Source organism: Doryrhamphus excisus, chromosome 6 (assembly GCF_030265055.1).
Source record: "Doryrhamphus excisus isolate RoL2022-K1 chromosome 6, RoL_Dexc_1.0, whole genome shotgun sequence".
Classification (NCBI taxonomy): domain Eukaryota; kingdom Metazoa; phylum Chordata; class Actinopteri; order Syngnathiformes; family Syngnathidae; genus Doryrhamphus; species Doryrhamphus excisus.
In genome coordinates this window covers 19,650,074-19,678,073 of record NC_080471.1, presented here as the reverse complement: position 1 = coordinate 19,678,073, position 28,000 = coordinate 19,650,074, and the positions used below count along the sequence as shown (strand labels likewise).

The window sequence follows — 28,000 nt, the reverse complement described above, 5'->3', positions numbered from 1 at the left end:
CTTGTGTGTACTTTGTGTCTTTTGAGTGTCTGGGTGTTAACTGCCAAGACGAACTTTCTAACAGCAAGTCCTTGGTCAGTTGAGGAGCTCTATTTTTTTTTTTTTTTTTGCTCTCCTCTCTCAAATTGACGGTACAGGTGGATACTCTGCATCCGCACTTTTACCAGCATGTCTCCATCCACATCCCCCCGGTTCTTCACCGAGAGGGAGGTGGCCCGCCACTGCTCTAAGGACTCCTGCTGGGTGCTAATAGGTACCAGGGTGTACGATGTGACCGCTTTCTTGCGAATGCATCCCGGCGGGGAAGCTCTGATACTTCGCCGTTCGGGGAAAGATGTAAGCAGGGAGATGGAAGGACCCCCTCACCGCCACTCTGAGAACGCCCGACGGTGGATGGAGCAGTACTACATCGGGGAGTTGGACCGAGACAGTGACAGCGACGATCTCCAGGTAAGTTACACTTGTCCCCGAATGAGCTAATCAAGCTAGCTTGACCTCAGCAAAAAAATAGTTGACAATTTGGTGTGTTAAGTTTTAGGTTCGTTGGTGAAACTTTTTAAGAAAAAAACGGTCCTGTGTGTAATATTTCGAGCTAAAATACACACACAAAGTCATTGTTTACCGTGTAACGTCATTTCCCAGCTTTTCACCTGCTTCCTAGCACTCCCTTTATGTGCCATACGGAAATTAGGCAACACTCTATGGTATTACCAAACTGGAATGTAAGGTCTTATTTGTGGCAATGATTCCAGCTGTGTCATCTCTATTTAAGGGTGTGTTCACATTTGTCGTTTTTTGTTCCGGTTCCAGTCCGAGTCTGTTTGCTCTGCTAGTACTGTTCATTTGGGCAAGTGTGAATGCAGTCCAGGACCAAACATGGGGACCGAGACCACCTATGGGATGGGTTATGGACTCCCAGCCAGCAGGCCCCAGTCTGGTGTGAGGCTACTCCACCAATCCAATCCACTTTATTTATATACAGCACATTTTATAAACAGAGTTTCCAAAGTGCTGCATAGACTAGTAAAATAAAAATAAAATACAATAAATAAAGGTACAAATTGAATTTAATCAAAACTAAAAGATCAAATAAGAAATAAAATCATAAAATAGATATTCATTCATTCATTCATTTTCTCCCGCTTTTTCCTCACGGAGCCTATCCCAGCTGTCTTCGGGCGAGAGGGCGTGGTCCACCCTGGACTGGTCGCCAGCCAATCACAGGGCACATATAGACAAACAACCATTCACACTCACATTCATACCTATGGACAATTTGGAGTCGCTAATTAACCTAGCATGTTTTTGGAATGTGGGAGGAAACCGGAGTACCCGGAGAACATGCAAACTCCACACAGAGATGGCCGAGGGTGGGATTGAACCCCGGTCTCCTAGCTGTGAGGTCTGCACGCTAACCACTCGACCGCCGTGCAGCCCGGCTGATAGTATATTCAAGGAAAATTATAAGCATAAAATAGTGTGTGTATGTGTGTTAAATATATGTTGTGGTCCCCCGGACAATTTTGTTAACTCAACGCGGCCCACGAGTCAAAATATTTGCCCACCTCTGGTCTAAAACGTTGGGTCCCCGAACCACTCGACCGCCGTGCCGCCTAAAATAGATATTAAAATATTAAAAACAAGAAGCAAAGCAATAAAAGTATAAAACATAAAACCAATTAAAATAAAAAATAACTAAAAAACACAGGACCATACGACTCACTCCGAGTTAAAAGCCAGAGAATAAAAGTGGGTTTTAAGACTTAAAGACTTAAAGCTTTCGATGTTGGGGGGCTTTTTGTACTTTGGAGGGGAGAGAGTTCCATAGCTTGGGGCCAACCACAGAAAAGGCTCGTCTCCCCTGGTCTTAAGTCTCGTCTTGGGCACCAGAGAGTAAATTTGTATGAAGTTCGAGATGTATTTGGGGGCCAGCCCATTCAACGCCTTTAAAAACAAACAATAAAATCTTAAAATCAATCCTAAAGCGAACAGGCAACCAATGCAGGGAGGCCAGAATTGGGGTGATGTGCTCCCCCTTTTTGCTTCCTGTTAAGAGTTCTGGACTAACTGTAAGCGGTAGAGAGACTTTTGGCTAATTCCAGAATAAAGTGCATTACAGTAGTCCAGACATGATGAAATAAAAGTTTGCATGGCTTGCTCAAAGTGTCGCAAAGATAAAAAAAGATTTAATTTTAGATAAAAGCCAAAGATGATAAAAACAGAATTTTATAACTGCATTAATTTGTTTATTAACCAATGGACCAAAAACATCACCAGATGTGATCGAACCATAACCATGCCATTCAAAGCAACAACTGAAAGTTGAGTGAAACTAGTGTGTAAGTGTAGTTGATGAAAAAAGTGTAAATACTAATTACATCTATATACTAAATACTAATACTAATACTAAATATATCTACTACTAGTAGTAGACATGGACTACTTCCATGTCCGTCTCCTTTCTTCATGTCGGAACAGGATCCATGTGAGGATTCATTCAAACGCGCTGGTAAATTTGAATGTCAGCACAGACTTTCATTCAGACAATCAAACATATTACCGAAAAGTGCTGATGTCACTGTGGGTCAGCGAACTGGCCTTGTGAATGGAATTACAAATCTGATGGGTTAATTGCTAATTGTAAGCCACATGGGCCAGCATTCCTGATTCTGAAGGCCCTGACATAGCCAGACATAGCAACACATAGAAGCTCTAATTTGATTTTACACAAAAAAAAAGAAAATTACCGGAAGCAGTGCAGCTCAGAGAGAGGCTACATAATTATGATAATAGATTGATCCAATTTCAAATAGTAGGAACAAATAGTAGTAATTACGTTGTAAATGTAGCACAGTGTTTCTGATGGTGTTTAGAACCCGGTAAATTCAGTATTTAAACATGTCTGGTTGTGTTCCTCTTTACAATTAGATGAAGTCATCAGAAACGCCGTCTCTTTCCAGCACATTCGCAGGAATTTTTTTGACGTCTTTATTCAATTTATACCCTCATCATTACATATCAGCTAACATTTCAGACTCCCATATGAAAGGAAACTCCTACAAGTGTATGTGACATGAAAGACATAATTTTGGGTGCCTGACGTCATCTGACAATGTACACGTCCAATCCAGGCGCGACATTGTGCATAAGATTTTCGTATTTGTTATGTATTGTGTACAACTAAGCCAGGAACCACACCAAATTAAGATATAATATATCGACCAATATAAGCCGCATTAGCACTCAACAACGTCATCAAATCTTATCTTTATGCATTCCCGCATAGTTAAAATGTTCCCCCAAGGATTTTTTTGAAGCTGTGGTTGTGGGCTATCATGATTTGGCGCTATACGAATAAATTGAAATACAGTATATGCATCATTAAACAGCTATATATGCATCTATTTAGCATATATACCTGTTCATACAATATATTGTTTAACATTGTTTTCAAGTTTTAAAACCCTCATTTTTAAGGTTTTTATTTTTTTTTTCACCAATCAAGTAATTACATGTAGCAGAAATCCCGTAGTTTTGGCATTTGGGAATAACTATGAGGTGTGAGGAAAAATACGGTATCTGTGCAGCGCAGGAGAAAATTGGATGGTACGTTCAAGGACCGTCAAAGGAGGGCAGGTCACTGCTCACAACAACATAAACATGAAAAAACTTGTAACTCTATATTTTTTAGAGTTAAATAATGGCCAGTATTTCAAAAATTTATATCAGTATACATACGATTTGATGTAGTTATTGCACCTGATAAGTTTTCCGCAGCAATGTGATTGGTTGCGGATATGAAAAGACTGTAAGAATGCCACAATAAGAATTGGCTTATTATATAAACAACCATAGAATCGTATCCTTTGTACAATGTATCAAATTGTTCTGTTTTTAAAATATACCGTTTTTGAATTGTATCGTAACCCGTTTTTCTAAATGCATCTTGAACCATCGATCACAAAGAGATTTACAGCCACAAACAAGCCAAGACAAAAAAAAGCTTTCCAATCTATAAACAAAGGTTGAAAAACAAGTTTTGGAAACTTCCCCTTGCCTGAAGTTTTCCTTAAAATCAGTTTCAGTGATCTAAAAACAAAGGAACATCTCTTCTCTCGTGGCTTCCATTAGAATTCATCTGAATAAGCTTGCAGGTATTTAAGGTATTTAAGCGTAGAAATGTTTCTTCACAGATAAAATTCCGAAATGTGTTTTGCTAGGACTTAACACTAAGTGCATTGCAAAGTCTTGGGTAGACCGCAAGCCAATTAAAAAAAATGGGGCAACAATAGGCAGGCCACAATAGACCTGAAACACATGACATATGGCATTATCTAAAATATCTTATTAAAGCCCAACTTCAAGGTCGTTTTAATGTTCTTTAAGGTAAGATACGCATGACTTTACACACATTACTGTACTGGGCGTTTCTGCAAGGCAGCAGGGAGCAGGTACCTGTTCTCCTCCTTTTCCAGCTTCTGTTGATTGTAGGGGAGGGAATGAGGTGTTGGTGAAAGGAAACACACAGGGAGGGGATCTGCTTAAAACGTTTGTCAGAAAGGAACAGGGAGGGGTGCACAGGTGATATGGTAAACCTTTCAGGTGGGGGGATGAGTGGTTGTATGTGTGTGTGGGGGGGTGGGGGGCAGTGGTGGAAATGAATGATTCAAGAGGGGTGTGTGGGAGAGAGATAAAGAGCCAAGAAGAGGAAAAAAACTGGTTTGTCTAGTCTCTATAAGAAGAGGACTACGGGAAAAACGGAGAACAATAAACACAGAGAATTAAGAGTAGAACTGGAAACAGTCTGTATTGCAATATTACCTTAAATATACAACAAACGTATATACCGGTTATTTCCATGTGTCGTGTTAGAAAGGTTAGCAGCAGGGTTGCATCTGCTAGTGTTGCATTAGCATTTGCATGACTTGCCGACCCAGTGCTTTTGTGATGATTCTTGGTCCTACAAACTCCAAATATAAAAACTACAAAGTTATGCTGTATTTTTTTTTTAGTCTGTGCATGAACATGCCTGTGGTACTGCTAAAGGCTCGTTCACTGTATGCTCCCAGTATGTACAGGAAAAGATGTGTGTTTAAGTGTAAGAAACGTCACTGCCCATTTACTCGCATGCGGCCATGTTATTGGAATGACTCTTAGTTGATTTAGTTGCCAAGTCCTACAATGACAACAGTATGATTACTCTTAATAAGTTATACATAACTTACGTTTTCTTAATAGAAATAAACTTGCTGGAGTACATTCCTGCATGTAAAAAAAAATGTGTCATTTAATTATTGCGATACCCATGCCATGTGCGGTACAGAGAGCAGTGAAAAACTGTAAATGCGTGACCATGTAGAGACGGAAATAATGTCCACTGTGTAAATAAGATAAATCAAATAAGGCTATTTAGTTTGTTTAACAGAAGGACAACATACAGACTTGTTGTGAGCTGGAGTTCTATAGAAAATATTAATTAAATTAACTTTACACCCCCCTCCCCATTGTTGGCTGCAATGACGTCAGCCTCCTTCTGGGCTCCTCTGGTGGACAGAGGCAGCAATGCAGAGCCCCATTGCAACCACAACCAATTAAATACTTTGCTGGGATGGAATGCATTATGGGAAAAAGTTAAAATGACCTTGTATTGGTTCTTGTATTGTATATTTTCTTAGCTACTTTTTGAGTGTTACGTTGCTATGTGATGGGTTTAGCGTTCTTCGTAAAATGACTTTGTGAGTCAAACTGTTTATATTGAGTAATGACCAATTTTTAAGAAAGTTTTAAGAAAAAAGTAGCCGCTCATTCCTATTCTCACTTATGGTCATGAGCTTTGGGTAGTGACCAGAAAGAGTTTACTCTGTAGGGTGCCTGGGCCTTAGAGGTAAGGTGAGAAGTTACTCTCATCCAGTTGAAACTCAGAGTAGAACCGCTGCTCCTCCGCATTGAGATGAGACAGATAAGGTGGCTTGGGCAACTTTTCAGAATGCCTCCTTGGTGAGGTGTTCAGGTCACGTCCGACTGATAGAAGGCCTCGAGGAAGACCTACTATAGGACACATAAGAGACTGTCTCTTAACTGGCCTGGGAACACCTTGGGATCTGCCGGGAGGAGCTGGACGAAGAGGCCAGCGAAAAGGAAGTCTGGGCTTCCCTGTTTAGGCTGCTGTGCCTGCGACCCGACCTCGGATAAACGTTTGACCTGATGCTAAATGTATTGTAGTTCTAGGTGGTGCTACAACTGGCCTTTCAAATACTGATGTGTGATACCACTGATTTCCTTTACGATCCGATACTGAGTGAAATTCAGGCTGGTATTGTCGATACTGTCCGATACCAAAACTTTGTTAAATGGTGTCTGATAAATGTTAAAAAGTAGTCTACAGTCATCCCTCCATACATTGCGGGTCAAACATTTCAATTCACATGATTACCAGGGTTTCCCCAAGGGTTTTTTAAGCGGTGGTGGTGGGCTGCATGGGAGGCGGACTGCTGCCCCTTTGCCATGCCGCTGGTGTGTTGCTGTGGTAGCGATTTTTTTTTTTAATTTGAATTTACTGCCAGTAATAATGTCAACATTAGGGTTGTTTTGACAGGCTACAATAATAAAAGCATTAATTAATGCTTTAAATACCTTTCTCGCAGCCTTTTCTTCATCTCCATATCTGTGCCAACAAGGCAGACAGGTCATTCCAGTGCAAGATTTTCAAAATAAAGCATAGTGAAATGTTTTTATGATATTTGAGATTGAGTTTCCAACTAATTTTGGTCAATATAAAAATAATAGGTAATGCATGTATCTATATGGCACAATGGTGCTCTTTTTCATCTGTGGGCTACTTTTAATACGACCATGTCCCAGAGATCTACCTCCTACTATAAACAGAGATAATATAAATACAGTATTTAGATATTTTGTATATTTAGAAGTGGTTCTTACTGTGTCATTCTTCCCCATTTGAAACCCCTTTCTTAAGTTTAGAAAAATGAATTGAAGGCAAACTAGTTGCCTTGAGGGTTTCCTCAATGATTTTTTGAATCCTTGATGGTGGGCTGCAAACTGTTAATTTTGTGGCTAAGTTGGTTAGAGTCTAAAACATTGAGCCTTGTTTCGTTACCTGACCTATTCAGTCAATTTGTACTATTCGGGATAGCAAGAGCGCAAGATTAAGTGATACTAAAAGTGAGTTAGTGCATACCTCACAAACGTGATGGCCGTTGCAGCTTCCTTGTGGGACAAAAACTAAAACGCTACATAGCTACAAACAAAACACATTGCTTAATTGTTTGTCAAAATGTCACCATGGTTTTAAGAAAAAAAGGGCAGTGTTATATGCACCGTGGACTAGAGGGCTAGGTGGCTAACCTGTAGCTGGCTAGGAAGCTGCCGCCATCAGAGCCCGGCAAAGTGTGTAAACAAAGATGCTAGAAAAGTGGAACAACAATGACACTGAATCACACATGCTGCCATCAATAGGCTTAGTCTGTGGCAATCAATTGACTCCACATTTTACACACTATTTTTCATTCATTATAGTTGTAAACAAAAAATAATGTGTAAAGGTGACTATAACTAGTAACTGTTTTGTACTTTTTCATATCAGACATGTCATGGCTGACTATTTTCTGTGTTGCTGTGATGACATCTGTCTCATCAGTGTAACATTACTGACACCTAGTGACCAGAATACTACGTGACATGACTTGTATTTCAATATCTTTTAACAGCACAAAATGGCAATCAGTGAATTAATTTTTGAAAAACCGCGGTAGAGTGACGGATAGACATTTGAACCGCGATTTAGGGGGGGACAACTGTAAATACATATAAACGATGAATGAAAGAGATAAATTAACATTTAAGGCTACGTATAACCTTCATTGAAGACTTGATTTTTGATAGCGGTCTGCAAAGACAGGATGTGGCAGTTATATTAACCACCAACTTTGTGTGTTCGTCCATCCATTTTCTATACCGTTTATCCTCATTCGGGTCGCAGGGGTATGCTGGAGGTTCAAAAACCGGTTCATCGCTTCTGGAGTCGCCTCTGCGCCCCACCCACAATAACGTGCGGCGCACCACTGCTGAACACCGGCAACAGAATCCCAAGCTCTTACCTTCCACACAGATTGGCTCGTTTTTTTGGTCCACTTTTGGCAGGCTGTTCCAGCCAAAACAGTCTGTTTTAATTTATTCCACTCCGTTGTGATTGGTCACACGCCTAAAGTGCTTCCTAACGATAAACCATATAAGGAAATCCGCCCCTCTGTGACATCACAAAGGGGCAGTTTTACCATGCCTTTTCAAAACAGAGCGTTTTGAGTCATCCCAAACTTCTTTCAGGGCTCACTTTCAAATGCGCCACCCTCATTATCTGAAACTTTGGCATCGTTTAACATGAGAATGCAACATTCTAACTCCATTTATAGGTCAGAAAAGTGGAAGTAGTTGGAAGTTTTTCCAACTACAATAAAACAAGCTCATTCACCAAATGTGGAAGCAATAGTTAGCTTCTATTTTGATGTCTATGTTGCCATAAGCTTATATCCACATCAGTCAGCCAGTCTGAGGGACTTGGAGATAATCAGGTTCCACTAAGTACATAATGCATACAATATACCGTGATGTATGTTTGCACTGCTATACATTTTTCATGAACTCAGACAGAAACCCTAATCCTTGTGTCAATCATAGTTGCACCTTTGTTTGCGCTGTGTGCCCGACGCTTGAGTTGAATCAATCAATACCGCGTGGCGTATCTACAGTTCCTCAGGACAGGATGTGGTAATTCACTCCAACATTCACTGGCACATACTCGGTATGTTTTCTCTCTGACGTACTATCTGCACTTTGTGTATTATATACATACCTGATCTTGAAGCTATGTGTTTTTCCTACGACATACAAAATAACGGGATGCCAGTCACACACGTAGGAGGATAGTGCAGATATTGTTCAATGAGTAGAATCGCAAATGGTTGCGTGTGTGGATGACTGAACAATGGAGATATTGTTGTATGGAAGAGATCAGAAAGCATGGGATTAGAATGTTTTGAATAAAGCAGAATAAAATATAATGCGTTGATTCATTATCGATATAGATTTAAGTATCAGAAGATAATAATCAATCTCAGCAAGATGGGGAAAAAACGACTACATTTTTATCATCGGAACACAGAGTTTTGAGCAATGAGGTCATAGTGGGTGTTATGTTAAGTGGATAGAATGCTGGAGGGCAACAGACTAGCTGAGTGCTGGAATGCTGACTTCCATCCGCATCATTTTCTAGTCAATGATGCAATTGTCTGTCAGGAAGCACTGGGCAGGGACACTGTGGCATGAGTGATAAAATAGAAGTTTAAGGAATTCAATGCAAAACGCATACATCCTAGCACACACTGCTGCATATGGCTAAAAGATGTTGGTCACTAACTAGCTAAGCCAGGGTGATTATATCAATTTTATTGATTTATTTGAGATTTTAATTGGAGGCCACTTCGCCCATCCCTACCACTAGCATAATAGATTTATTTATTTACAGAAATTCCAGCCTCTACTAAAATCATTGCATATGGGATGGTACTCAACATTCATTCATTCAGGTGTACTCTTTTACAAGTCTGAAAAGCAGCCCTGAGTTAGCACCATGGTAATACATTACCTGCTGCATTGTTTTCCTTTGCTACCATGGAGACATGCCAACATGACAAACAGTGCTCAGGTGAAGGCCTCAGGTGGTTTAGCACCTCATCACTGTTAACATCTGGTCAGAAGAGAGAGAGGCTGAGCGAATTCACACTGGAAGGGAAAACATGGAGTTTGAAAGATGTACTGTAATTGATTTGGATGACTGATGACTTATTACGACTGTCAAATCAATCAATGAAATTTACCGCAGCTTGCATTTCATATTGTCGCATATAAGTTTTGCAATTACTGCAAAAAAATAATACTTTGTACAATATAAATGTACAAAACTATAAAAAACAAGCAAACTGTTAAAGGAATTGCTACAATCAACGTCTGTTCATTTAATGAAGTAATCGAGGAGCATTTTAAAACGAATCGTCTGCTTGTAGCCTTCATATGGCGCTGGCTCACTTGTTAGTGTCGGTCAGGTAACCTGACACCATGTGCTCAAAATGGCTAGCTACAGACAGCCTCTGATTCTTATACGTGCACACGCAGAGCGGGGTTTGAATCTGGAATTCTGGTTATTCAGGTCTGATTGGTTCTTTTAGGTATGTGACACGAGAGCTCCTGTTATCTTCTACGCTCCTGCAAACAAACCATAACTTTGACAAAATTGAACCGATTGTTCTGGTGCCAAAATGGACTCGATCGCGGACATGATTGACCTTGGCTAAAGTCAAGGGGTAACGCTGATTGATGCATTTAATGGTATAAGTAGAACTGTGCTTTCACTATACAAACAGTATCACAGAGTATATTGTCTTTCACTCAGTGGAGGCAAGAAGGCATGATAAATGTTTATGGTCGGCGTGAAGATAAATTATTAGTTATGGATTTGTCGATGAAGAATAACTGGACTTGGTGGCGTTGGCTTTGATATTTTTGTTCTACCAGAATAGTACATAACAGAATCTTGTGTCATGTGTCTTCTTAAAAAAATAATCTGCAAATCTCGGCAAAAAGTCATATGAATTTATGTTGAATAGTTTTTCAGTGATTTCAGAATTGTTTTCTGCTTCTTTAGGTCTGTTTTAGGTCCCATGTTGGTATTTGTAAATCCTTCTAAAGAGGCCATAATACATTTTTCAGTGTTTGGTATAGCATCTGTGAGAAGCTGAGCATGGATGCATTCATCTTGACAAAAGGTCTGCAGAAGGCATCACTGATGATGATGACGATTTGTATGGCATACACGAGAGGTCCAGCTTCTCACCCATTTGGCTGTTGGGGTTGGGGCCATGGTTTGTGGACTATGTTTTGAGCATGGAAGTGTTGTATTCTGTTCTCAAACAGAATAGTCAGGTTGGTATGAGAAATATGGACCCATTTACGTCTTGTTGTACATATATGGGGTATCATTTTATTGACAGTGTTGTGACGAATAGTCACAATGTAGCGAAGCTTGAGGTGCTAATCACCGACACGGGTTGGATCATTTCTGTGATAGCTAATGACCAGTGGGAGAATCGCGAGAAACAATACAAGCAGTTGATGTTTGCTAAATACAAGGATGAAGAGTCTTGATGTGCTATACGTATATATCACTATATTGACAGTTACTATGGTACACATAATGTCATTGTATGGTCATATCACCTTAAGGTACATTATTAAAAAAAACAAAAAAACCTTAAACTGGAAGTGAGAAAGCAGGAAGTGAACAAATGAAACAGTTACTGATTTGTAAAAGTAAATGGTATCATAGAAAGCAGGAAGTGAACAAATTACTGTTATTACTGTAAATTACTTTAGCAGTGACTGATTGTAAAAGTACCAGATGGAGGGGTAGGATTTAATAAGCTTTGCTTCTTCCTACTCCTTTTGGACATGTGGAACTGTGAACTGATTATGTGATGCATTCAATTGTAATCTGATGCATGTTCAAATGAAATAAAACCATTACCATTACCAATCTCACAATTAGAAAATGTTTCAGACAGGATATTTGAGCCGTGAAAATAAATCTTCATGCCAGTGAGGTTGGTCGTATTAAACTGGTTCTGTGTCACAATGGGAAACAAATGAGCAATGTGAAAGTTTAGCACTCAGCTGTAACAATACAGAGTAACGCTGGATCTGATGGTGCTGGATAAAAGTTCTGGAGCGGAGTCTGAAATGGACTACTTTTAATGGAGTCGTCTTTTGAAATTTTAGATGCAAGAATATGATCCATTACGCAGGTTTTTTGTCTGTCGGACCAATATTAATGTATGATTGGAACACCTCTAGTTATACTTGTGAACAACAGTTAAACTATGTACATGTAAACTAATCCATATTTAATGATTCATGTGGAAAAACTGCCTACTTTGAACAGGAGAAAATGCCTTTACCACAATTAGGTTATGAATAAATAAATAATACTCCTAGATTTAAGTAATGTGCACCGACGGTCAGTCGACCAATTTGGATCTGTTTCATTTTTTTGCGTTGCTTTCATTGAATTCTACATTTCTCCCTCCTCTGCCCTCAGTGGCCCACTGTGGTGACAGTGCTGTGATGGTACCAAGCCCCATCGCCACCCTCCTCTAACTAGCTCCTTTGTTTTCTGTTTCATTCATATACATTTCTATGTCTTTCGACACTGCTTCCCAGAGTGGTTTCAGACCCCCCCGCCCCCGAGTGCACGCACACACACACACCCGAGAAGTCCTTGTCATCGACCTTGTTCTTCTCCGTAACATTATCATGCAAGTTTATTCAGTCATTGTTCTTTCTCCAGCTCCGATACATAAATATGTGTGGTAAGGTGGAAGGGAATGCAGCTAGCCTTTCTTGGTCAATAATTAACCAAACATCACACACATGAAACTCTGTCAAGGTTCAAAAGAAATACTTTTCAAAGGCATGCATTGATTAATAACTTTTGTGTTGTCATAGTTTCATAGTTTTATTATCAGTGCATATGGTAGAATGTAATGAAACCTCTTTAGAAAGTGATTGGCGTCATTTTTTATTAGACAATAAGCCACCAAGTGTGGGTAGGTTCCACTTTCCATCCACTCACAACTGAAGAGTACACACGCACGCCTTGGATGCCAACAATCACTGGAATCCCTCTGCCTGTTTGCCTGTCAACAAGTGCATAAAGGTGTGGAAAAAGTAATTGTCCCCACTGAGATTAATTGATTAATTAGATCAAGCAGTCTGGAAAAGGCCATTTCTAAAGCGTTGAGACTCCAGCTAACCACAGTGAGAGCCATTTTTACACAAATGGTGAAAACATGTACCAGTGGTGAACCTTCCCAGGAATGGGAATGGCCAACCCAAATTCCCCCAACAGCGGTCACAAATGCCCTCATAGTAACATCCAAAGAACTGCAGGCCTCACTTGCCTCAGTTAAGGTCAGTGTTCATGACTCCACTATATGAAAGACACCGAGCAAAAATGGCTTGCATGGCAGAGTTCCAAGACCAAAACCCAGTGCTGAACGTAAGGACATTAAGGCCCATTCGGATTGCGCTGGCGTGATTCTCCCCCCCTTCTCCTGCCCCCCACTGCTCTGTGCTTCTGTGCTTCAGCCCATTTGCTTGAGCCATCACTTCTGTATTGCTCTATTACTGCATTTTCACTGACTTTGTAGATTAATTCCAGTCAGAATCATATTATTTTTGTATCGTGGTAGGTGATGGCTGCATTATTTGCTACCTGAAAGGACTGAACCAGACAGACAGGCAGACTTTATTGATCCCACAGGGAATTCCTGCAAAATTGATGTGGCGTTATTAGCACCTTGTTTTAAGTAGCTGTGCTAACTAGGCAACGGCTATTACTTTTAACCCAATTTTAATTGACAGTTACTATGGTAGCCATTATGTCATTGTATGGTCATATCACCTCGTACTTCGGTACGTGATAAAAAAAAAAACTTAAACTATATTAGGAAAGCAGGAAGTGAACAAATGTAACAGTTACTGATTGTAAAAGTACCAGATGGAGGGGTAGGATTTAATAAGCTTTGCTTCTTCCTACTCCTTTTGGACATGTGGAACTGTGAACTGATTATGTGATGCATTCAATTGTAATCTGATGCATGTTCAAATGAAATTAAACCATTACCATTACCAGGAATGGGTACATTGTTCAAATGGTAAAGGTGTGTGTGGGGGAATTAAGCTGAGATATCGAGTGCACTCTTGGTGAAGTTTTTTTTTTTTTTTAATCATTCTCGTTATTGACACTCACTCAAAATAGTGAATAACATCTATTATAAAAGATTGTTTTGTCTGGAAAAGTACCACAGAGATGAAAGATGATTTGGGCTAAATGTATGATTGGTGCAAAAACATACTGTATTTATTTTTTAATATAAATAAACAGGAAATACTCTGAAAGTCTGTAAATGCAGATGTCAGCTCATTAACAGGAACAGTTCCTTGATTCACTTTTAGCAATATTGTGTGCGGTATAGACTATTTTTTTTTCATATACACGTTTAATGAGATGCAAAATTGTCATGTTTTGGAAGAACAAACACGCATGCACATGTCTATATTGAGGCCATTAAAATTATCAAATTTATTTTTATTTATTGTGCGGTTATTATCATGACCAGCCAAGGCAATACTAACTCCTTTTGTTCAGGCTATTTGTCAGTTTTGTATTAATGCTCTATCTTTGATAAAAAAAAAATAGGAGGTATGATGCTTGTTAAGTTTTAAAAGTTTGGTTTCTCTGGAAAGTGCTTGCCGAGAAGACTGATGTTTGTATAGCTATAGAGTGGTTTTGGTTGACCGCAGAAATGAACAGAAGCTCACGCTGCACAGTTCCATGTAGTTGAGGTTTTTGCATACCAGACCAATTAATGGCTAAGCAAGTTTCTGCAGTTAATTTGCGGATTAGAGCGCAATGCCAGTTAGGGACGTCCCTATCAGCGTTGTATGCTGCCGATACCGATACCAATATTCCATGAGTCAAATTGTGCGATACCGATTACATACATTCAGCGTAAATGCCTCTTTTCTCTACATAAAATTTGAGACCCGAGGGGGTAATTTCTATGAAAAATATTTCAGTGTACTGTATGTCCTCATTGCTAAGCAGACTGACATAACTACATCTAAACTGCTGTTGTTGGTGTATTTAATATGTCTAATCATCTTATTCTTGTATTTTCTTTAGACTGTCAGGGAAAGAAGAAATGCCTGTCAGCAGACTGAAGAAAAAACAGCAGTGGTAACACCCGAAGTAAAGGAGGAAGAGGAGGCTCCACATAATCGCTGCAGCCCTGTGGACCTGGACAAGGTAAAAAAAAAAAAAGCTGTAAAAAAGCTATCATTATTCTCCACAAATGTTGATACCGTATACAGCAGTGCTTCTCAAATGCACACTATGTCGTTGTCATACTCATACAATTTGACTCTTGAATACTTTTGTATGCTTCACTGCTCTCCGGTTTGTCAGGGGGCGCAAAAATATTGCGACAGAAACTAATTTAGAACCACTGATACACAGTAACGTATAGTGCTCATCAACATAAAGTCAAAATATATCACTGTGGCAACACAAAGTATACAATAAGAACACTTTCTGTTCCACCTAACTAGCGTTCAAAAGTACTCACAACACGGGATTGCCTTACAGTGTTCAAAGTGTACAAATGGACAGTGACGTATATGTTTACTTAAGCGCCCGGAGGGTAAATGGTCATCAGGTTATTCACCTTGCTTTTCTCCAAAACTGCCCTCGTTGTTTTTTGTACTTTCTGAACTTCTATTCAACTAATGTAATTCTCCAACTCGGCATGCAAAGACAGATTTATTTCATGCATGTTATTATCAACAGCAGACCTATTTCTAAACTTTTTTTTGTTGCTTGGAGAACGAGAGTAAACTGGCCTACACTAGTGTATTCATCATGCTAATAATTGGAAAAGGTTATGAAACTAAGGTGTGCTTTACATGTTCATTCATTGGAGTTGTGTGATACTGTGGAATGGAAAGGATGTCTTCCAACATGGCTGCTTCATTTTTGTCTTGTGCTCCTGTCAATATTAGACACAGAAACCAGCATTGTTACCTTTTGTTCTTACGAGCAAACACTTGTATGTCTGGTATTGCTCTCATTCAGGATAAATATTTATTACTAGTGGCGTTTCAAGAAGGGGGCAAATACTTTTTCACACCACTGCAGCAGTGATTCAGATTTGGACACTTCTTTTAAAGGAAAACTGCAGTTTTTAAAATTGCCCAACACATATTTCTTTCCCTGTTCTTTGTGTTCTAACGACAGAAAACAAGTTGGTATGAGCTAGCTAACAAAGCACGTCATGAGACGTACCTATTTGACGCTAAAGCCCAACAAAAAAACACTACTGACTTGTATATATTAACCAAGTTACGGCAATATTGTATTCTTATTGTAGCAGCTAACACAAAAAACTATAACACCTTGCTAGCCGCTAGTCACAGACCGAAGAGTGGATACCTAGCTCTCAATTTCGCGACGAAGACTCAACAAGATTCTTGTTCACTTTCAGCATTTTTCATATGAGGACTGGAGCACACGTCATGTGCTGGAAGACGCAGCCATCCCGATACAGAGTGTACAAACGGTCACACCACAGATTTGGTCCAGATTTGGACACTTCTTTTAAAGGAAAACTGCACTTTTAAAAATTGCCCATCACTCACAATCCTGAAGTGAAACATGAACACACATTTCTTTCCCTGTTCTTTGTGTTCTAATGAGAGAAAACAAGTTGGTATAAGCTAGCTAACAAAGCACGTCATGAGCCGTACCTAATTGATGTTAAAACCCAACAAAAAACACAACTGACTTGTATATACGATTAACCAAGCTACAGCAATATAGTTATTGTAGCAGCTAACACAAAAAACTATATTTAACACAACACCTTGCTAGCCGCTAGTCACAGCGTCACTCACAGACAGAACAGATCGAAGAGTGGATACCTAGCTCTCAATTTTGCGACGAAGACTCAACAAGATTCTTGTTCGCTTTCAGCATTTTTTTACATGAGGACTGGAGCACACGTCATGTGCTGGAAGACACAGCCATCCCGATACAGAGTGTACAAACGGCTGGTCTACCATCATGCTTAAATTTGCAGTGCTTTTTCTTAAAACCTACAACATCACAACATTCAAACGCTGCCTTGTCATCCAGTTAGAAGTGCCAAATGCTGCGTGACTGTGTGAGTTCCTCTTGCCTTAGTTCTGGTTTCTATGCCCTTAATTTGTTGTACTTCCTGGGTCGTGCTATCTAGTTTTCTGTCGCCTTTACTTTCTCGTTTTCTTACACCTGCTGCTAACTAGTATTTGGATTGAGTTCAACTGGTGGCATCTTCCGTTTGTCAGAGCATTGCATTGTGTGCTTTTTGGTCATGCTGGCTGCATTTTGTTAATTTTCATTTTGCTGTTGGGAATTAAATTGAAGACTTTTTGCCTGCACTTGGGTGCATCTGCATCCTGAGGTCATCGCCAACAAAACACCATGCCACGTCATAGGAGAATACCCCTTACAGATGTCACTTATGCTCACTTTGGAAGGAGAACTGAATGAAGTATACTTTATTTCGGCCCTGAATGATGACCTATTTAGAGTCGTTCCTAAGAAATATTTTGTCTGGTATCTTGTAAAAAAAAAAAACTTCCTTCCTAAATGCTTGCAAAAGCAGCTTCTTTGCTCACGTCATATTTCCTGTTTGTCATAGAGAAAACTCGGTTTGGATTTGTCAGGCCATTAGGCATGAATGTTTGGTAACTTTTTTTTTCTTTTCTCTAGCGTACTGCAGCTAATTTGATTTTTCAAACAACTAAACCACAGGAATAGCATATTAACTTACCACAAAACTACAATTTCCTGTTCACAGGATCCATTAAAATGTGAAACCTGGCAACATAATTATAGCCAATTTTTATCTGTTCTGAGCACTATAGCTCCTTGGCTAATAAAACTTTTTTTTTCAAAACCTACATTTTGGTGTATTTGGCTTGTGAGTGCTCTGATTCGCATTCAAGTTCTGTACACCGACCTTCCTCTGGTACGATCAAAAGAGGTGGGCCAGGGCCTGGCATGGTTAGTCATGCACACACATACGCAGGGCCGTTGAAAAATGGGTATCTTGTCCGGGCATGAGGGGGGGAGGGTGCCCGGAACTGGTCCCTCATGAACATGTAATTAATCATTCTGTTTCATTTCAAAATGTGTTGATTTGGGGGCGAAAATATGCCATATACAGGTATACAGCGCTGTGCAGGTGATGGCACTCAACAAACGGGCCAAAGCACAATTGCAACTTGCTGCCGTTTTAATGGTAATGGTTTTATTTCATTTGAACTTGCATCAGATTACAATTGAATGCATCACATAATCAGTTCACAGTTCCACATGTCCGAAAGGAGTAGGAAGAAGCAAAGCTTATTAAATCCTGCCCCTCCATCTGGTACTTTTACAATCAGTAACTGTTACATTTGTTCATTTCCTGCTTTCCATAATACAATTTACTTTTACAATCAGTAACTGTTACATTTGTTCACTTCCTGCTTTCCATAATACAATTTACTTTTACAATCAGTAACTGTTACATTTGTTCACTTCCTGCATTCCTGCAATGAATTCAGAGCAACCCGTGGACACGGTTCAAAATGTACTTGCTAACATTTTTGCAGTAGAGTGGTAGTGGTGATAGTAGTAGTAGTAGTAGTAGTAGTAGTAGTAAACCAAAAATACATCAGCAGTGCGCTCCCGTCACATAGAGGATGCAGTTAGGCGCGTGCCTGCCTGTGGGGAGTGCCTGGGGGGGGAATCTGCTGGAATGCAAACATCAAATGTTGGCAACCCTGTTCATGTAACATTCAAAGAAAAGTTAACAGCTGTTAATATTAGAGTGTAAAAACTATGACAAATGTTCTGTGTGTGAACTTAACTTTAAGGTAACAAAAATGCAAATCCACCACCAGGCGGTGCTGTTATTCAGTGTGAGCCCATAAATCAACTTAACTTATATTTTGTAACACAGCTCAATGCGCTCTATAAAGCATCATTTTGGAGTGTTTAGCCAAATCAACATGAAACCATATCAGTCAAATTTGAGCAAGATTGCTGGAAACACAGTCTGCATGGCGGAGTTGTTAGCGCGCAGGCCTCACAGCTAGGAGACCCGAGTTCAATTCCACTTTCGGCCATCTCTGTGCGGAGTTTGCATGTTTTTGCATGGGTTTTCTCCGGGTACTCTGGTTTCCTCCCACATTCCAAAAACATGCTAGGTTAATTGGCGACTCCAAATTTTCCATAGGCATGAATGTGAGTGTGAATGGTTGTTTGTCTATATGTGCCCTGTGATTGGCTGTCCAGGGTGTACCCCGCCTCTCCGTGACCCTCATTAGGATAAGCGGTAGAAAATGAATGAATGGTAGAAACTTAGGGGCAACAGAGCGTTTTTTCAGAGGGCCTGGTTACAGGTTTCAATACTTGGTCACATCCTGTGTTGTTGTTCGCAGTCAGAACTGAACTTCAAGGTGTTGAAACCACAAGCATGTGCCGTGTTGCCAAGAGTTGAGCATACAGTAGACTGCACCGGCATTAGCTACCTCATTAGCATTGAGCCGTTGTTGGTTGGTTTTATGTTGAGGTTCACCGAATGTGAACATGTGACAGAAATTGAGAGTAGGTGGTATAAACCGTTGACTTTCCACTGAACAACCACCACCACTTAATGTCTCGGTTACTAACGTCACAGAACTTGGAAATGGAAGTTTGTGGCAATGTGTTAACCTGACATATTTTTTTAACTTTAATAAAGATATTTTTACAAATGACACTTTTTACAGCTTTAATTATAATACCATGAAACCGGGAAATTTTTGCCCAAGGTTATCGTTACAATCTCATACCGGCCCACGCCTAGGTGGGACTACTTGTGTCTATAATATGTATTGTGTAAACCACGTGTCTTCGGGCAAGAGGCGGGGTACACCCTTTACTGGTCGCCAGCCAATCACAAAGCACATTTAGACATTCATGATGTGCTATACATATCACTATACTATCACAGTTACTATGGTACCCATTATGTCATTGGATGGTCATATCACCTTGTACTTCGGTACGTGACAAAAAAAGTGAAAAATAAAAAAAAAACATATTCGGAAAGCAGGAAGTGAACAAATGTAACAGTTACTGATTGTAAAAGTACCAGATGGAGGGGTAGGATTTAATAAGCTTTGCTTCTTCCTACTCCTTTTGGACATGTGGAACTGTGAACTGATTATGTGATGCATTCAATTATAATCTGATGTATGTTCAAATGAAATAAAACCATTACCATTACGTATGTAACACCTCTTCTATACCTTTCCCAACATTCAACATTGGTGCGTTTTGCATTTATCAGCAACACCGGAAAACGCGCAGTGTGAAAGAGTATAAGGACGAAACGCAGTTCACTTTCAGGTGTATACTGTGTTCTTTTTCTAGTATAAATGGTGTCGTCATACCTTGCTGCTGAAGGGCTCGCCAAACATGAGGATGGTTTGCATGATGTCATGCTTGAAGGCCATTTGACCGTCGGATTTGTTTTTATTTTATTTTAATGGCGCATTTCCTCCACCCTAAGTCTAGTTCCCACTGTACGTACACAAGCTAGTAAAGAGGCAATGGCATCACGACTGATAATGTATGTAATATGTAAGTGGATGCACGCAGGACAGTGTTGGAACTGCAAATTAAATGGTTTGTGCACACTACAAACCTTGCACTCGGTGATCTCGGCGTCACCTGTTTGCTCTTGACGTGTTCCTGCTTGTTTTTATGGGGGGGTTCAATAACTACTGCGGTAGTTAGATAACTTTTGTTATAGATATCTTGCATATTACTGCTCATTCTGTAATCGGAATAATAAAGATAAAAGTTGCATCTCTCTGTGTAGCTTGACACACCGCAGGGGGGAGCAATATTGAATCAGGAACAGAGCTTAGTGTCACATGACATCTAAAAAATGACCTTTTACGTGATCGCCCCAAACTACCATGGCGATCTGCGGTCGCAATATCGACTCTCCAGTGCGCGTACCCTTTTTACCTTTCTGGTAAAATGTGTGTTTACCTTGTCTTTGTGCCCAAATGAGGTTTTGTCATTCAAAGTTGTACTCTGTGATCAGTCATGCTCTGGTGGGCTTATTAATTCTAATAAACAATGACCCTCATTCTATTAAAATTTGTATTAGTCAGTCCGCTTGCATGTCAGCGATGACGTTTGTGTACATATCCTCTGTTCTCACCACTACACATCTAACAGACAACATTATCTCAGCCATGCCAGCAGCACAATCATTTCAAGGAAAAGCAGTAGCCACCCACTTCCACTCCACTGTCCTGTATATACAGTAGAGCTGCGTTCACTTGTCTGACCGGTCTTGCAACATTCTGCTGCCACCTGCTGGATGTGGGGAATTAATTTTCTCTCATGCCTTTTTTTTTTTGTCCCGGTCTGGCCCTGTCAGGATTTGGTGGACTGGAGGAAGCCCCTGGCATGGCAGGTAGGCCACCTCGGAGAGAAATATGATGCCTGGGTTCACCAGCCAGTCGACCGGCCCATCAGACTCTTTGGGAACCCCTTCATGGAGGCCAGCACCAAGACTTCTTGGTAAAACTGCATGATTGATATTTAACACTTAGATGCACGAGTGACTGGACCCTAAACTCCATAAGTGGGTCAAAATAATAATTTGTTGATTATACTAACAGTCATGAAAGTGGAGTAGTAACAAAAAATTCTTAAAATGTATAAAAGGTAAGTTAAAATGTGAATGGCATGATATCAAAAATATGTTTTTTGGGGAATACCTGGAATATGAAATAACAATTTTTCATTACAAAGATATTTCAAGAAAACAACCTGACCGGGTCATTTTTGACCCACTTATAGAAGGTTGGGCTAATAACACAAAAACAAAAAATTCTTAAAATGTATAAAAGGTAAAAAATGTGAATGGCATGATATCAAAAACATGTTTTCTAGGAATACCTGGAATATGAAAGGATAAAAAATTTTCATTACAAAGATATTTCAAGAAAACAACCTGACCGGGTCATTTTTGACCCACTTATGGAAGGTTGGGGTAGTAACACAAAAACAAAAATTTCTTAAAATGTATAAAAGGTAAAAAATGTGAATGGCATGATATCAAAAACATGTTTTTTGGATAATACCTGGAATATGAAATAACAATTTTCATTACGAATATATTTCAAGTAACACAAAAACAAAAATTTCTTAAAATGTATAAAAGGTAAGTTAAAAATGTGAATGGCATGATATCAAAAACGTGTTTTTTGGGGAATACTTGGAATATGAAATGATACAAATTTTTTATTACGAATATATTTCAAGAAAACAACCTGACCGGGTCATTTTTGACCCACTTATGGAAGGTTGGGGTAGTAACACAAAAACAAAAATTTCTTTAAAATGTATAAAAGGTAAGTTAAAAATGCGAATGGCATGATATCAAAAACACGTTTTTTGAGGAGTACCTGGAATATGAAATTATAAAAAATTTTAATTACGAAGATATTTCAAGAAAACAACCTGACTGGGTCATTTTTTATGGAATGTTGGGGTAGTAACACAAAAACTAAAATTTCTTAAAATGTATAAAAAGTAAATTAAAAATATGAATGGCATGATATCAAAAACATGTTTTTTGGGGAATACCTGGAATATGAAATTTCAAGAAAACAACCTGACCGGGTCATTTTTTATGGAAGGTTGGGGTAGTAACACAAGAACAAAAATTTCTTAAAATGTATAAAAGGTAAGTTAAAATGTGAATGGCATGATATCAAAAACACGTTTTTTGGGGAATACCTGGAATATGAAATTTCAAGAAAACAACCTGACCGGGTCATTTTTAACCCACTTATGGAAGGTTGGGGTAGTAACACAAAAAGAAAAATGTCTTAAAATGTATAAAAGGTAAGTTAAAATGTGAATGGCATGATATCAAAAACATGTTTTTTGAGGAATACCTGGAATGTGAAGTGATAACAATTTTTCATTCCTAAGATATTTCAAGAAAACAACCTGATCGGGTCCTTTTTTTATGGAATGTTGGGGTAGTAACACAAAAACTAAAATTTCTTAAAATGTCTAAAAAGTAAATTAAAAATGTGAATGGCATGATATCAAAAACACGTTTTTTGGGGAATACTTGGAATATGAAATGATAATTTTTTTTATTACAAATATATATTTCAAGAAAACAACCTGACCGGGTCATTTTTGACCCACTTATGCATCTAAGGGTTAATAAGAAGAATTCCTTCCAGATGTTGATTTAAAAAAAAAAAATCATCATCCTGAGGTTGATGAATTATTGCAATTCTCTTAGATCAACACATTTGTTTCCTGTTGCTCAAGGATATTTATTAAGTGCTAAATGTACTACCTATTTGTTTGTTTTACATTTGAAATGTAAATTGAGAATGTGACACAGTTTTGCTTTCTGGTAACAGGTATTGGGTACCCGTAGTTTGGCTTCCTATCGTCTTTTATCTTAGTTGGTATTGCTACACCTATTTGGCCAAGGGCATCACCAGGATAGCCATCACTTCAGGTAACAAGTGGATTTTTTTTTATTTTCTCATTGTCACGTATCTCATACTTAAATTTCATCGTGTGTGTGTGTGTGTGTGTGTGTGTTTGTCCACAGACTTTTCAGTTCTGGTCCATAAATACAGCTTCCTGGTGTTCTTCTTGTTGGGCTGGTTCTTGTGGTCTTTCATCGAGTACTGCATCCATCGCTTTGTCTTTCACATGAAACCACCAGCTCATAACTACTACCTCATTACGCTACACTTTCTTCTGCATGGACAGCATCACAAGGTACAAACGTCTCAAACATCTCCTTGGTATGGGGGCGTAAGGAAAATGTAGTTTTGTCGAGATACTTTGTATGATATGGATATTTTTAGGTATTTATCATAGACTGTATATGGTATTTATTCAAGTGCAGACACGGCAAAGGTTCATTTCTGATTGGAATTGAAACCTCCAATGGTTAGGTGGCAGCACTTACGTAGTCAATTAGGCAAGGACGGCGAACGAGATTGACGAGTGAAACGTCTTCACACATAAACACAGTTCAACATGGCAGAATGCCAGCACATAACAGCGGCCCCTGCGGCGTACAAGGTACTGAAGTGTGGACACATTTTGGATTTCTACACAAAACTAGGGTGTGCAGAAATGGACAAAACCCATGCCGTTTGGAAAATGTGGCGTGTTTCCCGAATAAAGTATTCGGGGAAACACGATAAATGTGCGAGTCCACTTAGCGAGACACCATGAGGACCTGCCGCTAGCAAGCAATGCCGAGGTCCTTTTGTTTTTCAAATTGATATGACTATTTTGTTAAATAATGGTTATTTCAAGCATCCTAAAATACTTTTTACTGATGTTAGTTACTTTGTTCCACAAAAATACTCTTCTGGTGGTGGATAAGTCAGGGACTGTATACTCTGCATTTTCCACAGCTAATAGAATGTAATGAACATTTGAGCAGGACCTGGAGACATAATTTAATTAATTTGTTTTTTATGTTTTTTTTTTTGTAAATTTAAAGCTTTATTTATCAAAATGCTACACTTTTAAGTTTGTGATACAGCATAACATACTGTTCTAATGGAATAAAAATGTGTTTAGTAAGCGCATATTGCTGGTGTAATTCAGTTTTTCCAGGAAATAATCTTTAACAAGAAAAACAAAAAAAATATCGCCTTGTTAACAGTATTGTGATATATCGTATCGTATGAGTCTAGTATCATAATACGTATCGTATCGCCAGATTCTTGCCAATACACATTCCTAGTAAGGACCCAAAAGGTTTTGATGTAGGCATCCCTCGTTTATCCCGACCGTAATATGAAATCAATGTCTCTGGACATCACCGTAACATTACTGACACCTAGGGGCCGGTGTAGAAATGTTTTGGCTGTATTCGACCACAAAACCGCATATTTTATTCATTCATTTTCTACCGCTTTTCGGCTGGAGTCTATCCCAGCCATCTTCGGCAGCAATAAGCATGTTTCATTTAAGGACCATTTTTAGGTTATTTTTAGGCGCATATTTCCATACAAAACATAAAACATACTGTACTCTTCTGTAAATATTACATAAGAACAAATAAGAAGGAAACAACCTCTTCATTAATTCCATTAAACATTAAATTGTTCTCAAAAAGTAATGTAGAAAAACGGACATTTTGGGTTCTATTTTTAAAAAATTAATTAACCAAACCACTTTACAGTAATGGCAAAATTACAAGAAAAACATCTTACAAAGTGTTTCCCCCTGCCTGATTTTTTTGTTTTTTTTGTTTGTTTTGTTGTTTTGTTTAAATGTTTCAGTCAATGACAACACAGCTGAACAAAAAAAAAAAACACTTTTTAAATGACAGTCATTTGTAAGGCTTTAGGACTCCAGCAAACCACAGCGAGAGCCATACAATTTGTCAGAAGTTTTTTGTAAAAAAAAAAAAAAATCAATAAAAAATATCAAATTATTTAGTGGGACTTAAGAACATTTTAGGGGGTCTGAAGCCCCCCCTAAAACAGGCCTAATGACGCCACTGGTGGATGCTAACAGGCAAGATCTACTTGTGTTGATTAGCTATGTCTATTTACTGTTCATGGACATGGTCAAAAAAAAAATCAAAACAAATCTGGAGCCTATCCCAGCTGTGTTGGGGCGATAGGCGGGGTACTCCCTGGACTAGTCGCCAGCCAATCACAGGGCACATATAGACAAACAACCATTCACACTCACATTCATACCTATGGACAATTTGGAGTCGCCAATTAACCTAGCATGTTTTTGGAATGTGGGAGGAAACCGGAGTACCCGGAGAAAACCCACGCATGCACAGGGAGAACATGCAAAACTCCACACAGAGATGGCCGAGGGTGGAATCGAACTCGGGTCTCCTAGCTGTGAGGCCTGCATGCTAACCACTCGATCGCCATGCAGCCTGGACAGCGATCAATTATATAATGATCATTATTATATTATTAATTAGCCTATTATTGTTACTATTGTTATTATTCAACTAGCTGTGGGGTCTGCGCGCTAACCACTAGACCACCGTGCCGCCCTATTTTATTCATATATTTTTGAAATTTCCACCTTCCAAGTTCTGTTGATGAATATTTCCAAATAAAACATTTGACCAATAATTTGCTTTGACTTTCCAAAAAGGATATTTTCGATCTCCAATGTTTTTAACGTCGTTTAACATTTGTCTCCCCAGTCTCCATTCGATGGCTCCAGGCTGGTCTTCCCTCCAGGCCTGGCCTCCTTAGTGGTTGGAACTTTCTACACAATTCTCTGTAGCCTCCTACCAGAGATCATTGCCATATCAGTGTTTACCGGGGGACTGTGCGGCTACGTGGTCTATGATATGATCCACTACTATCTTCACTACGGCTCTCCGAAGAAAGGTTCTTACATGTATAGCTTGAAGGCCTACCATGTCAAACACCACTTTGAGCACCAGAGAGCAGGTAAGCCTGAATTTTGTTTTTTTTTTTTAAGCTAAAAATTTGGGATTTAAGTTTCATACATTTTTTTTTTTATCTCTACAGGTTTTGGTATCACCTCCAAGTTCTGGGACCGCCCCTTCCACACGGTCATCCCCGATGAGAAATTTGAATCCTGATTATTAAGCCTTAAAACAACCCGACATCCTGTCCAGCCTATGCAGCAAAATCCATCCTCTTCTTCAATATTAGTCATCTCTTTACGCCATTTTTCTTCTTCTTCATGTGTTTTATGTGTGCTTTCCTTTCCTGTTGCAAGACATTTCTGTGCCATTTTTTTTAAACTCAAACCCGATCATCATAATGCGCCATTGCTGCTCCCTTAACCACATAGACTTCCCTCCATTATTACTAGTCCCGTTGCCATGACGCCATACACCTTGCAATACACCATCTGTAGAAAACTTCTACATCACATACTGTAATGATAAGAAGCCCAATGACCAACAACAGAACACCTTTTTTTTTTTTTTTTTTCTGTGAAATGATGTTAAAAATCCCTTGGAGTGGAAAAGTGGAATAAGGAAGTGATGAAGGGTGCGTGAAAGTGGAATATAGGCATTGAAGAAAAAGGCTGCATAGAGGGTAAGAAATGTATGAGGCCTGGGAGTTTGATATAAATATTAAAAAAAAAAAAAGCCCAACTCCCAGTCTAAGCAAAAGTCACTGTCATCGTTGATAGAAGATTCATGAGAAGATTCGAGATGATTTATTATTATAAATGTTTTCTCCTTCATCGCCCATTTTGTCTCTGCTCTTCTACAAAGATGTAAATGTTTTGTAAGATGCTTTTGTACAGTAGATTTTTCAATAGCACCAATCATTTTCCATCCATCCATCCATCCATCCATCCATCCAGTCTCTAGAGATCTTACAGTTTTTCCATAGCAAACCATGGATGATGTCAACATCCGTGCCAGAGAGACACTTGAAGGAATGAAGTCAGCCCCGTCAGACTTCCTGCTGTGGGGACTTTGAAGTCAAAAAGTCACAAAGACATCCAATGTGACAACGGCTGTCTTTTTTTTTTTTTTTTTTTTACTTTTTACATTCCTCGACTGCATCTCCCTGGAGGATGACGATGGAAGACCCATCCGACTGTGCAGCACGAAGTCTTGATAGCTGGCGGATCCATCACGGTTTTCCTCTGAGCGTTACTGCAGAACAAAACCATGTACACTTCATGTATTTTTGACCCTAAATCAACTGTAGTAGTTTTCAAAACGTGTTACTCACCTAAAATATATACATAATATATATATATATAACATATATACAATATGTAAAATAACATGGAATTTATCCTCACTGGTTTTGTTCTATTTTTTTTTTTAAGATGAAGACTTTCAATTGTTGCAAATCAATAATTTTTGTATTTTTTTGTCACTGAGTTGATTTTGCACAACGTCATATTTTCTTTATGTAATTTATCACCAGTGAAGATGGGTATTCCGTTCACGAAGAAAGCCTCGCATCTTCATAAATATGTTACTATAACAAGACTATAACTAATGAATTAAGAAAAGAAAGATGGTGTTCATACGTATGTAACACGTATTGGAATAAAATGCACAAAAAATTGTTATATTTATTTGATTAACAGGAAAAATAAAACTAAACTTGTTTCTAGTAATAGTCTTGTATATTCTATGATAAAATGTTAAATATTTCCTTCACGTGTTTACTCCAGCATCTCATACATTTTAAGTTGTTTTAAATTTCTATGCAAATGCATTTGTAAATA

General features: G+C 38.9%; 1 protein-coding gene across 1 annotated transcript; it reads left to right on the top strand.

Annotated features, from left to right (window-relative positions):
• Positions 1-2: 2 nt before the first annotated feature.
• Positions 3-28,000, top strand: fa2h (fatty acid 2-hydroxylase). The gene is made up of 7 exons (XM_058074993.1): positions 3-450; positions 14,816-14,938; positions 21,159-21,301; positions 23,173-23,273; positions 23,370-23,542; positions 25,968-26,220; positions 26,302-28,000. The coding sequence occupies exons 1-7, from the start codon at positions 169-171 to the stop codon at positions 26,373-26,375; spliced, it is 1,149 nt and encodes a 382-aa protein (XP_057930976.1). The 5' UTR covers positions 3-168; the 3' UTR covers positions 26,376-28,000.

Coding starts and splice junctions, on each gene's coding strand:
- fa2h (XM_058074993.1), top strand. CDS start 169: ATGTCTCCATCCACATCCCCCCGGTTCTTCACCGAGAGGGAGGTGGCC. Junction 14,939..21,158: donor GCCCTGTGGACCTGGACAAG/GTAAAAAAAAAA, acceptor TGGCCCTGTCAG/GATTTGGTGGACTGGAGGAA. Junction 26,221..26,301: donor CTTTGAGCACCAGAGAGCAG/GTAAGCCTGAAT, acceptor TTATCTCTACAG/GTTTTGGTATCACCTCCAAG.